Here is a 13035-nt window from a genome sequence, read left to right on the forward strand (position 1 = left end):
CATTACTTTCTTCTTGAGGCAGTGAGTATATGTTAATGACAACAGCATTGTCACTTGCAGCTGATGCGGCCCATCAATTCTCTGGATGAACTTTACCGACTGATGGTGTCATTCATAAGATCCAAGCGCACAGCATCCTGTGCTTACACCGCATGCAGTGCCTCAGGAGTTGGACTGCTGTCAGTCTCTTCAGAACTCTGTAGCAGACTTGGAGCTTGCCATATCATCATGTGCAATAGTGGAGTTCACCGGTATGGTAATTTATCACTTTTCTTGATTGCTGCTATTGTCACCCAGTTCTAATAATAATGATTTATTGAAACCTTTTTTATTCAGAACTGAAAATGTGTGTACAGCTATTGTGACTGACTGTGAGGTGGCTTAGCATAAGAATATGTAACACTATTTTTTACATTATGTAAAACATGTATTAAAAATGTTGCTGTCCCAAATGTGGTTGAGAGCTATCTCCTTGTGAACTACTCTACTCTGGTGTTGCTCTTGAATAGCTAATAACATTGTCTAGATTGTCTTGGGTGCCACACTGCAAACTGGGTTTCACTTGAGTAAGAAAGATATTACGTAACAAAAATTAAATGGATGCTGCTTCTAGGTATACCACAATGCTTCCTAGATGCATGCCTCCTACTGGTCTGAGAGGAATATAAGCCATTTTGTGGACTGGCATGTGAGGACAGCTCAGAAGTGAGAACCCAATTGGCAGTTTTAAGCAGTGCTTTTTTTCTAAAAAAAGAAAATGTTTAGGGGTACTCTCATTTTGACTCAAGAAAATCACCATTTTATAGTTCAAATGGGGGGGGGGGGACAGTAAATGGACAAAAGTACAAAGATTCACAAAATATTTAGGGGTATGCGTACCCCCAGAAGAAAAGCACTGGTTTTAAGAATCTAAACTTAATCTGCTTTCTCTGCCTTTTGTATTAAATCTTGAATGGTTTTGACTCTTCTCATGAATAAAGAACTAATTTATTTAAAGGTCACTAATTAGCAAAACCCAACCAAGAGAACAGAATGAGTAAGTAGCAGATGGTAGGGCGTTTTTTTCAAAATATGTGGAAATAAAACCAAACGTTAAAATAAAAGACCTTATTTTTAGAGTAATGCAAGTGTTCTCAAAGCAGTAAGAAATTTATAATCTTTTGAAATCTACATGACCTGCTGAGGTTAAGAACTTTAAAGCCCTCTTCAGATGTTCAGTCTGAATGTACAAAAGGGCAAGTGGAAACATGCACAGTGACCCTCACCTCTTTGATGCGCACTGCGGACACTTCCCAGCCAATGCGTGATTGGTGTTAACCTCAAGCAGGCTGCCTTACTTGTGCAAAGGGTTTCCAACATGGAGACAGTCACAGGACCCAGGTCAGTCAGGATCAAATGTTGAATGGACTTAACAATCCTATCCTTTCTATAAGAGAGAGAATAAATGTAGTTTAAAGGGATTATGTGTATGTATACTAACGATGTGAGTTCACAGAAAACGACCATTGGCAACAAATTACGTTATCAGCTTTTTATTTTAGTTAAATACAAATCCAGGTCCTAGCTATCTTTCAGCTTAGTATGGAGAGTGGATGGAGCCTGGCTTTTTTGTTTGTTATTTCTTCCACAGAGTCCAAATTGAACTGTACTTAGCAGTACTAAGCTAAAAATGCTTGAAAGGTTTATTTGCATTCCAGTATCGAAGCTAATATTTGAGCTTCTGAAAAGTTAGCAATTACTTTTGCTTTGATTTTTATTACAGTGCATTTTCCAATTTTACATTAAAGCAACAAATCCTGTATCTCTCCAGACAGACATGTATATCAATCAAGTGTATCATCTGAATAGGATCAAACCAGAAAGAAAATAAATGTACTTATTAACCCTCACAGTGCTATATGAAACAGATTTACTATAATGTATACAAATTAATCATTTATGTAAATTCACAATCATTTATTAAAATTAGCATAATCCTAAAGAGGGAGAATCTTCTGTTTTCGGATTTTGAGGCCACAACTACAATCCTAGATGCCCTGGTTGGTTGGTTTCTAGCTGCTTTGCAAGCACAAAATGCCACCCCACCCTGCAGCAGATCACAACAATTTACAATAGAATTCAGCTCAGTTTAATTTACCACTAAGTAAATATTCATCAGATTGAAGTATATGTGTTGCCCAGTGGATAAGAGCAGTAGGCTTGGATCATCTAGGTGCAAATTTGTCTTCTCAAATGAAAATCCAAAATATGTTCTATAAACTTGAGTTTTACCCATTTGAGAAAAAAATGATAAAATTGCTCTTTAAATTCAATAGGAAGTTTCCCACAGTCTTTTGATTTTCATGTGGTGCACAGTTTCAACATGTTTGCATCATAAAACTGCAAGAAAAACACTTGAGCCTAATTTGAATAGTAGAGCGCTTGGTATCTGGTGGGCGGGGCTTGTGTGTTTTGCTCCGGAATAAGCCCCTCCCTTGTGTGTGTTCTAGATGGTAAGAAGAGTTCTGTAGAACTAGAAAGAAAGGCTACTCACTATTTTGACTTTTTTGGACTTAATGAATACAGCAGCTTTGGATTTTTGTTCTAATGGACCAACATGACTACACATTTTTACACAGAGAACTGGAACACAATAAAACTTGATCTCCTTCATTTATCTGATTTTGTATTGCAGGTGCACTCTGAGTGTCACTCTGGAACAGGCTATAATTCTTGCTCGGAGTCATGGCCTACCTCCTCGCTATATCCTGCAAGCTACAGATGTGATGCGCAAACAAGTAAGCTTCTTTATCGCTTTGATACGTTACATTTTCGTTACCCAATGCTCAGTTTCCCCCCAGTTGGATTATTGGCCTTAGGAAGCAATTCTATCCATTTGAAAGTACATTAATATTTAACACATTTGCAGGTTGAACAGGACTGGGCCTGGGAACCCAGGATTTCTCAGCCAAGGCAGGTGGTTAGAGCCATGGCCATCAATCCAAAGGGGCCCACTGCTGCCCCATCACCTCGGCAAAGAAGTGGTGCTGATTTCAAGCAAGATTATGCCCATTTGGGGCGAGATCTCACTCAAAATCGGCACAATTGTGCCCCAAATTGGCACTGATGGTAGTGCCACTACTCCTCCAGCGTGCCATGGCTTCGTTAGAAAACACAAAACAAAACACCAGAGAAAAAACTGCAAGGTGCGAGGTACAAAATGAAAGTAAGAATGCCCAGCTCGCTGAGCGCATGAATTTATCTCTCCCGGCTCAGCATGACCTTGAGATAGTCAAAACATAAAACATAACGTTTACAGTGCAGCAATGGATGTGTCTGTTTTGATCTTAATTGCCATCTACCTTGTAGTTTTCCCAATAGATAACTTTGGTATATATTTTTTGAATTTGTTACATTTTATGAGGAAATAAAGCATTATGGATAGCACAGGTGCTGACCATTCTTTGAACCTCTCCAGGCTTTTGAATGTTTGGTCGGAATTCTGCCTTTAGAAACTGAAGGTGCAGTGGGAACAGTCTTTTTTATTCGATTATTTTTTTTGAAGCCACAAACAACTCTTCAGTTACTTACTGCTGCTTTGGGGCAACTTCTATTCCCCAATCAGCAAGGAAAAATGATTGTTTAGGTATCCAATATTTGACCATTTTGTTTAAATGAACAACCCTGTAAATGTCCTGGTAGAGAGCCCCCTCCTCCTCCGTTTTTTAAGGAATAACTCTATTAGAAGCACAATCATTTTTCTGTCTTACAGGGAGCACGAGTGCAGAACACTGCCAAGAATTTAGGAGTTCGGGACCGAACACCACCATCTGCTCCAAGGTAACGAAACATTGCAATCAATGGCCTGTGACCAAGACTATTGTTTCTCCAATTTCTGTCAAATACTTTACCTAGACTCAGACCACACTTTTATTGATATTGAAGTACAGGGTGGTTTTTTTTTTTGTTTGTTTCTTAGGGATACCCATACTTTTGGAGCTTATGCAGTTACGTACCAAATGCCAATTCTGGCGGAGTTGAGCACTTGATTATTACAAAGCCATTGTAATATAGTTTTAGCCAGTTTAGGAAAAGATCTTGATTGGGCTAAACTAGGAGCTGGGTGAAATTCCTTTGATCCCTGGAGATGTATTTAAGAGCCTATTACCTTGGGGGTTGTTTATTTTTCTCTGGAAACATTTAAATGTGACTGCCAAGTGAATGGTCAGTTCTCTCCCTTTTGTTGTAAATGTTTTGGTTCATACCAGCCCCCCTGCTGGAGGTAGAGTTGGAATGTGCATAATTAGTTTTACACTGAACATTATTAACATATACTGTATATATGTCTTGCCCCGGCTGTGGTAACGCTTGAGATTCCATACTTTGGCGGTCTTCTTTCTAATGGATCTTTCTAATGAACTCTTTTGAAAGCTCGGGTGTAACTTGCCTAGATTGGGGCATATTTTCATGAGCTAAACAGATATTTTCTTTTATTCCGGATACTCATTTGAACTAGAGTTGCCACCTTTGGTCAGGCAAAATACTGGGCAGGTTGGGGGCCTGAAAATTACTTCCACCCCTGCTCTCCAGTAGTTAGTAGAAAGTTTAAATGTTTTAGACAGTTTCACAAAACTCAGGCACTTTTATAATTGTTCTTTGTTTTTGGCAGGCTATACAAACTGTGTCAACCACCACCTGCTGTTGGAGAAGAGTAAAGACTCCTATTGGAGGAATGATCAAAATTCTAGCTTCCATGACACTAGTATTCCCTAGAATGTGTCTTGATGAACAACAGCGCGTAGCTCCAGATACAGCAGTGCTTCATCTTAAATATGGCTTAGCTATTGAGGAACAACTATTTCTGGAAAAAGCAGATACCTAGATCTGATCTGCTTGCTTGGTGAAGTAATATTTAGGACATTTACACTGGAATAAGTCTGCATTTTAGGTGGTTGCTTCAACAGTGCCAACCAGGTGGTTGCTTCAACAGTTGCTTCACCCGCTAAAGTACTGGTAACTGTATGAACACAAAGGTATAACACAGAATGGAAAAGCCACTATTAAAAGACCCTTTCAAAAAGTTTTGATTCAGAGGAAGATAAAATAATACTAGTTTCAAGTTGTTACGCTATACTTTTGCAGTTTCTTGCACAGATAATTGCGTCCACCTCCAATATTCTAATACTGTAAGTTGGAGCTATACTTGAAATTACCTTTTTGCTGAGGATATGGTTACATACTAAAAGCAGACTCGAAAGCTAATAGGAATAGAAAAAGTACAAGTGAATTTGTGTTCCTGCTTTTCTAAACCTGCAAAGTGGGACACGAAGATCATACCTTATAATGAGTTTTATCTGAAGCACGAAGACTGCACTGGGGGCAAGATTTCTGGAGTTCCACTTCACAGTTACAGGAAAAACATGCCTCCTATACACTTCTGGCCTGCATTTTCTATGTAATAATTGAAATAGATTTGAGAAAAGGGATGGTGATGGTAGTAGATGATTGCAAATGGATTATGTGAAAAGCATTATTCCTAATACATGGGTGTTAGATACAGGAATGTTGTGTTTACTTTCCATGACTTGACAATAAGTGATATTCGGCATGAGATGCTCAATTTATTTCACATTGAGATCAGATGCTAGAAGCGACAGGTGGATTCTGAAGAGTCCCAAGATTCCATTACCATAATTAGACTCCTTAATAATTATTCAGGAACCACTGACAAGAGTGTTTCCTGTGATAGTGAACTCCATGGCATAAGGGATTTTTGAAAATGCTGAATCTGAGAACATGCAGTCGTTTATATTTTTGTACTTCTGGGTAAAAGATAAGAGTGTGAATTACATTTACATAAGAATACAAAAAAGTTCTATCAACTATTACATAATTAGAGGTCTCTAATCTTTCTTTAAACTACCTGGCAAATTATGTAGTATCAGTATCCTAAAAGAAAAGCAAACATTTTGAAAACTAAAGTTTGCTGACAGCATACTTAAATTTATGTCAGAAATGACATCAAATTTATGTCGCAATCAACCATGGGACAGAGTGACAGTGAAAAGAAAAACAGAGAAGATAGAGCAAAATATACAAACTTCACAATAAAACATGTAAATATCATCTAGAAATGCAGAGGATTAACAGCTTGCCTGATTATAAAATTAATGTTAAAAATATCCCACCCCAAGGCAAAATTGATCTAGCTGACCACTATCAGGGAGAGGCTAGACTATATGTCTACTCAGAAGTAGCCCAGGAATTTAGTCACTGAAGCAGCAGCCATGATATGGTAGTATGATGTATATAGTAAGCAACTAATTGTTTACTTCAAGGATATGTAACATGCAGAATTCACTTTCTGAACTGTTATTATCACTTCTAAAATACTGAACTTTATGTTTAAATGTATCTAGGGTATATATTTGGAGCATTCAGGTTCTAAAATGTAAGAATAATTTCAAATTGTTCACTGCAAAATCATATTATTCATCACTTATCTGACTGGGCTATAAATTTCATTTCATCTTAGGAATCTTGGCTTAGAAATCCTGCCTTTTAGACAGGATGATTGCTACTACAGTTCAAAAGCACAATGTAGTATATTCTAATAGTGCCTGGAACATATTTCTACTGAACTCATATTGGTGACTCATCCTATCATTACTATCATATATTCCTACCAATTTTTAAAGATTATAGCAGCACTATTAGTCTGTAGCATCATGTATATAGTGTAAGAAATCCAGTAAACTTATGTGTCCTTTGGGGGGCGGGGGTTAGTTGTTTTCAATTTTTTGCTCATTCTTGCAGTACTAGATTTTGCAAAGGGAGAATATATTTTTTTAATTACTCAGTAAGAAATCTAGAACATTGCTGCTTTTTTTAAAAAAAAGTATACATATGTAAAGAAAACTACAAAGTATTATCACTAGTTTCTTTTAAATCTCCCATATTTGTAGCCATATACTTCAACTTTTCTGACTGTAACATTGGTAAATAAAAATGACACCTCCTCTTAGTATGGATTTGAATCAAATTATTTTTCTATGTATATCTTTGTGTCCATCATATCATCATCACTTACAGTGTAATACATTCCAGGTGATATCCAATGTTATTCATACTTGGAGAAAGTCCATTGATTTCAATGGGCCTACTCTGAGTATGACCAATACTGCATATCATTCTCTTTTTTATTAGATATCTGAATATTTTAAGTCTATATAAAAATGGAATAGCACCAAACAATAATAAACTTGTCATATGTATAACCTGTGGGGTTCTTTTCATTATTACTAATTTATATAGCACCAATGCATATAACACTTTGTTTACTTTTGCTTTTCACACTTTTTAGCACCTTTGAAGACAACTAGCAGTTGGGAAGGGCAATATTTGGTGGACAACTTGCACAGGGCTCTAAGCTGCATCAGGGGCATGATCAAAACAGGGGCCCAGTGTGGGTGCTTTTTCTTCAAAATAAAAATTGCTGACTTGTACATACTTGTTTTTTTTAAAAAACTGTGCTATATCCCCTGAAGTATGGGGAGTCCATTGCAATTCCATATATTGCTTAGATTAGAAGATAAATGACCAGGCAGCGTTCAAAGCTTGCAGCTGGAAGCATCTCCTACGCCAGCATTCTGGTATCAAATCTGTATGACATTTAATTAGGTTTGAAAGAAAAGTGCTCATAGAATCCTAATCACTTGTTCATATTATTGCTATCTGTCTCTGTGTAATTGAAAGCTCAGAGGACGTCATTATGCCAACCCAAAATTATGAAATCTTGTCCATCACTGTGATAAAGTGACATGTTTTATTAAACAATCACAGATATTTAGATAGAAGATTAGATAGATAGATAGATAGATGGATAGATAGATATGAGGATATATTTTCTTTAGAACAGTATCTTTGCAGATCAATGAACATTTTAAAGAGAATTATTAGCACTTAAGGCAAGTGTGAACATTGGGCCTATTGAAACAAAGCAACAATTTATACCTCACAAATGTGTTAATCAGATGCCTTTTGTCAATTCACTGTAACAAGTAAAGACTTTATACCAAGTCAGGTCCATCAAATCTGCCATGATCAGACCACACATGCGAGTTCTGTGTCCAGTTCTGGGTACCAAAATTTAAGAAGCGTATTGACTGTCAAGGAGGGGGTAGCTTTCTCGAGTCCTCCCTCCAAGCTACTAATCAATCACATGCAGGCACCGAATGGGTTATCAGGCTTTATTGGCTTCTTCTCTGGCCCAGCTTCGGAACATCAAACAGCAAGTCTAGTACACGGCATGCTCTCTCTCTCTTTAGTATCTAAAGCAGGCATAGGCAAACTCGGCCCTCCAGATGTTTTGGGACTACAACTCCCATGATCCCTAGCTAACAGGACCAGTGGTCAGGGATGATGGGAATTGTAGCCCCAAAACATTGCCGATGCCTGATCTAAAGGGCTGTCACACGAAGGCCAGGACCTGAACCAATGGATTCAAGTTACAAGAAAGGAGAATCCAACTAAACATCAGGAAGAACTTTCTGACAGTAAGAGCTGTTCAACAGTGGAATGGACTCCCTCAGGTGTCTTTCCATTGAGGTTTTTAAGCAGAGTTTGGCTGGCCATCTGTCATGTATGATCTAGTTGAGATTTCTGCATTGCAGGGGCTTGGACTAGATGACCCTTGGGATCCCTTCCAACTCTACAGTTCTATGATAAACAGTATGGGTCTTGAAGTAAGTTCATTGGCTTCCTCTGTGTGTTGATGGTGTGCAAGCCTTATTGTTTGTTTGCCTTGACGGGTGCAGATTCCAGGATGTGCGTCCCTTTGTCTACATTGCTTTTGTATTTCCTGGTAATACATTTTCCTCTTCCCCTGCTGGGCTAAGCACACACTGAATACAGCAGCTGTTCCACTGGCAAAATGGTGGTGTATCTCTTATCACCATCACTCCGACCCAGCATAATGCAAGTATAGGATTATTCTATAATTTATCTATACTGCTTTTGCACCACTGGGTTTTAAATCCCATTTTGTGGGTGGAATGAGAATAACGAACCCAAGGAGTTATCAAAGCATCATCTTCTATAATGAAATATATTGAAATGTTATGATTATGATCCTGTGGGCAGGAACTTGTTTACTTTTATTCCTGTACAGATCCTAGTGCAATTTAGGTTTTTATAAATGTTAAATGATGATGAAATGGTAGTGCTGTTCTACAATCAGGGTTCTTAAGAGCCTTTATACTGCATATAATGTGCATTTACATAGTTCATCAAGAATACTTGCCCTTCAGTCAAAATCACATTGGCTATGATCCAGAGAGTCCATTTATGCAAGAGACTGTATATATGCCACAGGAGGTGTTTTTTCTCTCTCTTCCCTAATGCCTCTCATTATGAATTTTCAAGCTGCTTTCTTCACTACATAAGGAGCCTGATGCAATGCTATGTAGAGGTGAGAACTGCACAAACAACTTTTCTTGATTGTGGCTGTTATGCTAACATCCTCTGAAATTAACAGAGTCTTGGTGTGATCACACCAGTCATACGAGCATATACCTGAGCTAAAGCATAGGATTAAGATGCTAGTGTGCAAGTATAGCCATAGTTACCAAAACTGAATTTCACCTACACTTTCATTACCTACTCTCCCAGTATTACGAGGGAACACGGTTAAACTTCTGGTAATCACTTCCTCCTCCTTTGGAAATACAGTGGTACCTCGAGTTACAAACACCTCATGTTACAAACTCCGCTAACCTGGAAGAATTACCTCGAGATGAGAACTTTGTCCCATGATGAGAACGGAAATCATGTGCTAGCAGCGCAGCAGCAGCAAGAGGCCCCATTAGCGAAAGCACGCCTCTAGTTAAGAACCGTTTCAGGTTAAGAACAGACCTCCGGAATGAATTAAGTTCGTAACGAGAGGTACCACTGTAAATTTCAGAGGTGGTACAAAATGGCACCATCGATGCACAGGAGGGAAATTGAAGCAGGCATGGGAGAATTCCAAGGTTTCCATAAGTATAAAAACCCTTTGGGGGGCCTTAAAGGGGGAACCACCCTAAAAGCCTAATGAAATTACAGGGAACCAGGCAAAGGGCCTTCTCAGTAGTGGCGCCCGCCTTGTGGAACGCCCTCTAATCAGATGTCAAGGAAATAAACAACTATCTGACTTTTAGAAGACATTTGAAGGCAGCCCTGTTTAGGGAAGTTTTTAATGTTTGACGTTTTATTGTGCTTTTAATATTCTGTTGGGAGCTGTCCAGAGTGGCTGGGGAAACCCAGCCAGATGGGCGGGGTATAAATAATAAATTTATTATTATTATTATTATTATTATTATTATTATTATTATTATTACTACTACTACTACTACTACTATTATCAAACATGCTCAGTAAGCATGGAATGCTGAAAGAAAACCCCCCTCAAAAACCAGATGGGAGTGGGAATGGAACCGCATATCATGGGGGAGAACATAGCTAACTAACTGGAACTCTGACTGGGAGCACTCCACATTGCCACATTTTTTTGTAGGCCACACTTGTATTCGTACAACTGGCTGGATTTCAGAATTGTTTCTGGGATTGTGGTTTTTATCACTGAGCTGTCTCATCTACTTTCATTGATTGTAATTCTTGATATAATACTTTAATCTCTGAAATATCTGTGCATATATTTCTGGGGACATACTATGATTTTCAAAAGATATTTATAGTAGTCTTAAATTTATTTTATGGCTATCCTTAGCATATGTATTACTTGTTCCAGTCTTCTCTATACAAATAACCACTGGATTTACACACTCTGCAGCAAAGGTGTTTCTGAAAACATACCAGATTATTCCTTCATCATTTGAAGCCCATAAAATTTTAAATAAACTTCCTTCCACATACATTTCTTTTTGTATAGTAAGTACAGATTAATAAATTAATAATAATAATAATAATAATAATAATAATAATAATAATAATGGTTTATTTATACCCCACCCATCTGGCTGGTATCATGACATTCACACTGAAGCTTACCATGATTAACCAGAGCTCTCACCTTAACCAGGATATTAAATGAATTTGTTCACAGGGAACACACTAATTATTGTAAATATATTAGTGTAAATGCAGCACTAAACAATTGTTCACGCTCACAAAGAAGAATGGAAAGCAGGGTGCTGGTGGTGAGATGGCTTAAGTGTCCTTTTCTATCTCATAGCTATGATTAAGAGCTTGGCAAAGTTGCATTTGCACAAGGCATCACAAAGAGCCCAAGCAATCTATACCTACAAAGCATTTTTCTAAAGCATATAGTGCTTTGTCAAATGAGGGGTTTTCATTTTGTGATTCTCGTAAGGGAATTCTCAGATTCTAAGGTATAAAACTGCCATTGTGAGCAGTCAGCTTTACAGCGAGACCCAAATCATCTGCATGTATATGACTCTTTGCCAACATAGGCTCACTCTGCAGCTTAGCTAAGGATAGCAAGAGAGTGAAACAGAGGGACAGAGGAAAAACTAAGGGAAATGCAAGAATGTCAGGAGGTTTGACAAAATTCTGGGCCTGTCTTGAAAGCCCTACAAATATCTGTGCATGGGAGAATTGTCTATAGAAACGAAAAGACTTGCTACCAGATCTCTCAAATGGAATCCTTACATACTTATGCCCAAAGCAGCTAGTGACAGCAATGTGTTTCACTATGCCTGGCACAAATATATTTCCATCATAAAAATCTAGTATTCCATAATTTTATTATACCTGTTCCCCAGGCCAAATATTTACATATGCAATAATTGAAATTCTTGAAGATGAAAGTACTGAAGTCTTTATCGTCTTCAAATATAACTTCTTGACCTCCTGATTAACAAGAGGTTTTCATGGGCACACACAGAAAATACACTTTGCATTCTGAAGATACACTACAGAAATGGAAATGTTTCCCCTTTCATATGACAGTGGAGCAGCACTGATATCAAATGGTGGGGAATGTTTAGTTATAGCACATGTCCTCACTGTACTGCGATTTGGGGGATGGAAAACAAATGTTCTATTTATGCACGAATGTTGTACATGATTTTAGCCTATTCTTACATTTGTGTGACTTTGGCAAAAAGCTTTTGGTAAGTCTGTTACCCCCAAAATATTCAGTAGCTGCATAAGAGGCAGGTTTCATTAAGGATCCTTAATGTTAAAAAAAATAAGGAGGAGAAAGGACAAGTAGATAGTTTTCCTATGGAGAAAAGTGTGGTGCTGCAATAAAACTACTAGCACATTTGCAAAGCTAAGCAGCATCCAGAATGGTTTCAAATTGGATGGGAGACCATGTGTTGAGATTCCTGCCTTGCTGGAGGTTAGATGACCCTTGGGGTCCCTTCCAACTATACAATTCTAAGAGCCCATGATAAACATTATGGGCCCTGAAGAATATCTGTTGGCACCCCAGTGATTTTTTCCCATGAATTATATGAAATAAAAGTAGATGACGAGGAAGCCAACTTTGCAGATAAGGGCAAACTAGGAGAAATCCCAAGTAGACTGAAAGCTCCAAAAAGGTCTCTTCAATCCAGAGTGGAAGAAAGGGTAGCAGCATAGCAGAAAAGATTTAATGTTAAGTTAGTACAAAACAGAAGTGACTAGAATAATATATCTGGGACAGCAACAAAGTCTCATTACTGTGAGAGTAAAGGTCTTGGTTTTTTCTCCCTGCTATCTTTGGCCAGTCCATTGAGGAATGTATTTTGGCCTTAGGCCAGCTGACTGGAATGAGCTGTCTTCACTGGCTCCTGTTTGCTGGGTTGGAAGCAGGGGAGAGAAAGGGAGGGAGGGAGGGAGGTACTTTTAAAAGCCAAGAATACAGAGGCCAGGATGCTGCTACTGGATCTTATCACAGAAAATGGATGTCAAGTGTTCTTAAAAAAAATACACAAGCAGTTCATTTATAGGTGAATTTCACTGTGCTTATATTAACTTTTAAAGCTCTACAAAGTTTGGGACAAAGATATCTTAAGGACCACCTTCTTTATAGTCCCTAAACTTTAAATATGC

At 38.1% G+C, this 13035-nt stretch overlaps 2 protein-coding genes across 8 annotated transcripts in view; one reads left to right on the forward strand and one right to left on the reverse strand.

The window, feature by feature from the left end:
- PREX2 (phosphatidylinositol-3,4,5-trisphosphate dependent Rac exchange factor 2) overlaps nucleotides 1–7253 on the forward strand; it is a 107315-nt gene extending 100062 nt beyond the window's left edge. For all 3 annotated transcript variants that reach the window (XM_083623167.1, XM_083623165.1, XM_083623166.1), the window contains exons 37-40: nucleotides 61–251; nucleotides 2675–2777; nucleotides 3752–3819; nucleotides 4649–7253. In XM_083623167.1, the coding sequence (XP_083479293.1) occupies nucleotides 61–251; nucleotides 2675–2777; nucleotides 3752–3819; nucleotides 4649–4694 (408 nt within the window). In that variant the 3' untranslated portion in view covers nucleotides 4695–7253. The remainder of the gene's footprint in view (nucleotides 1–60; nucleotides 252–2674; nucleotides 2778–3751; nucleotides 3820–4648) is intronic.
- The window catches only part of LOC310766820 (uncharacterized protein), a gene marked incomplete at its 5' end in the record, with an annotated part of 78542 nt that overhangs the window by 54925 nt on the left and 10582 nt on the right, over nucleotides 1–13035 (reverse strand). For 4 of the 5 annotated variants that reach the window (XR_014550425.1, XM_083623479.1, XM_083623480.1 and 1 more), the window contains one exon: nucleotides 1266–1426. Coding sequence is in view for 4 of the 5 variants with exons in the window: in XM_083623479.1 (XP_083479605.1) it covers nucleotides 1266–1426 (161 nt within the window). Of the gene's footprint in view, nucleotides 1–259; nucleotides 562–1265; nucleotides 1427–13035 lie in introns of those variants that run through there. The other variant, XM_083623478.1, reaches the window with a different exon arrangement.

This window comes from Podarcis filfolensis (assembly GCF_964270895.1).
Source record: "Podarcis filfolensis genome assembly, chromosome: 7".
Classification (NCBI taxonomy): domain Eukaryota; kingdom Metazoa; phylum Chordata; class Lepidosauria; order Squamata; family Lacertidae; genus Podarcis; species Podarcis filfolensis.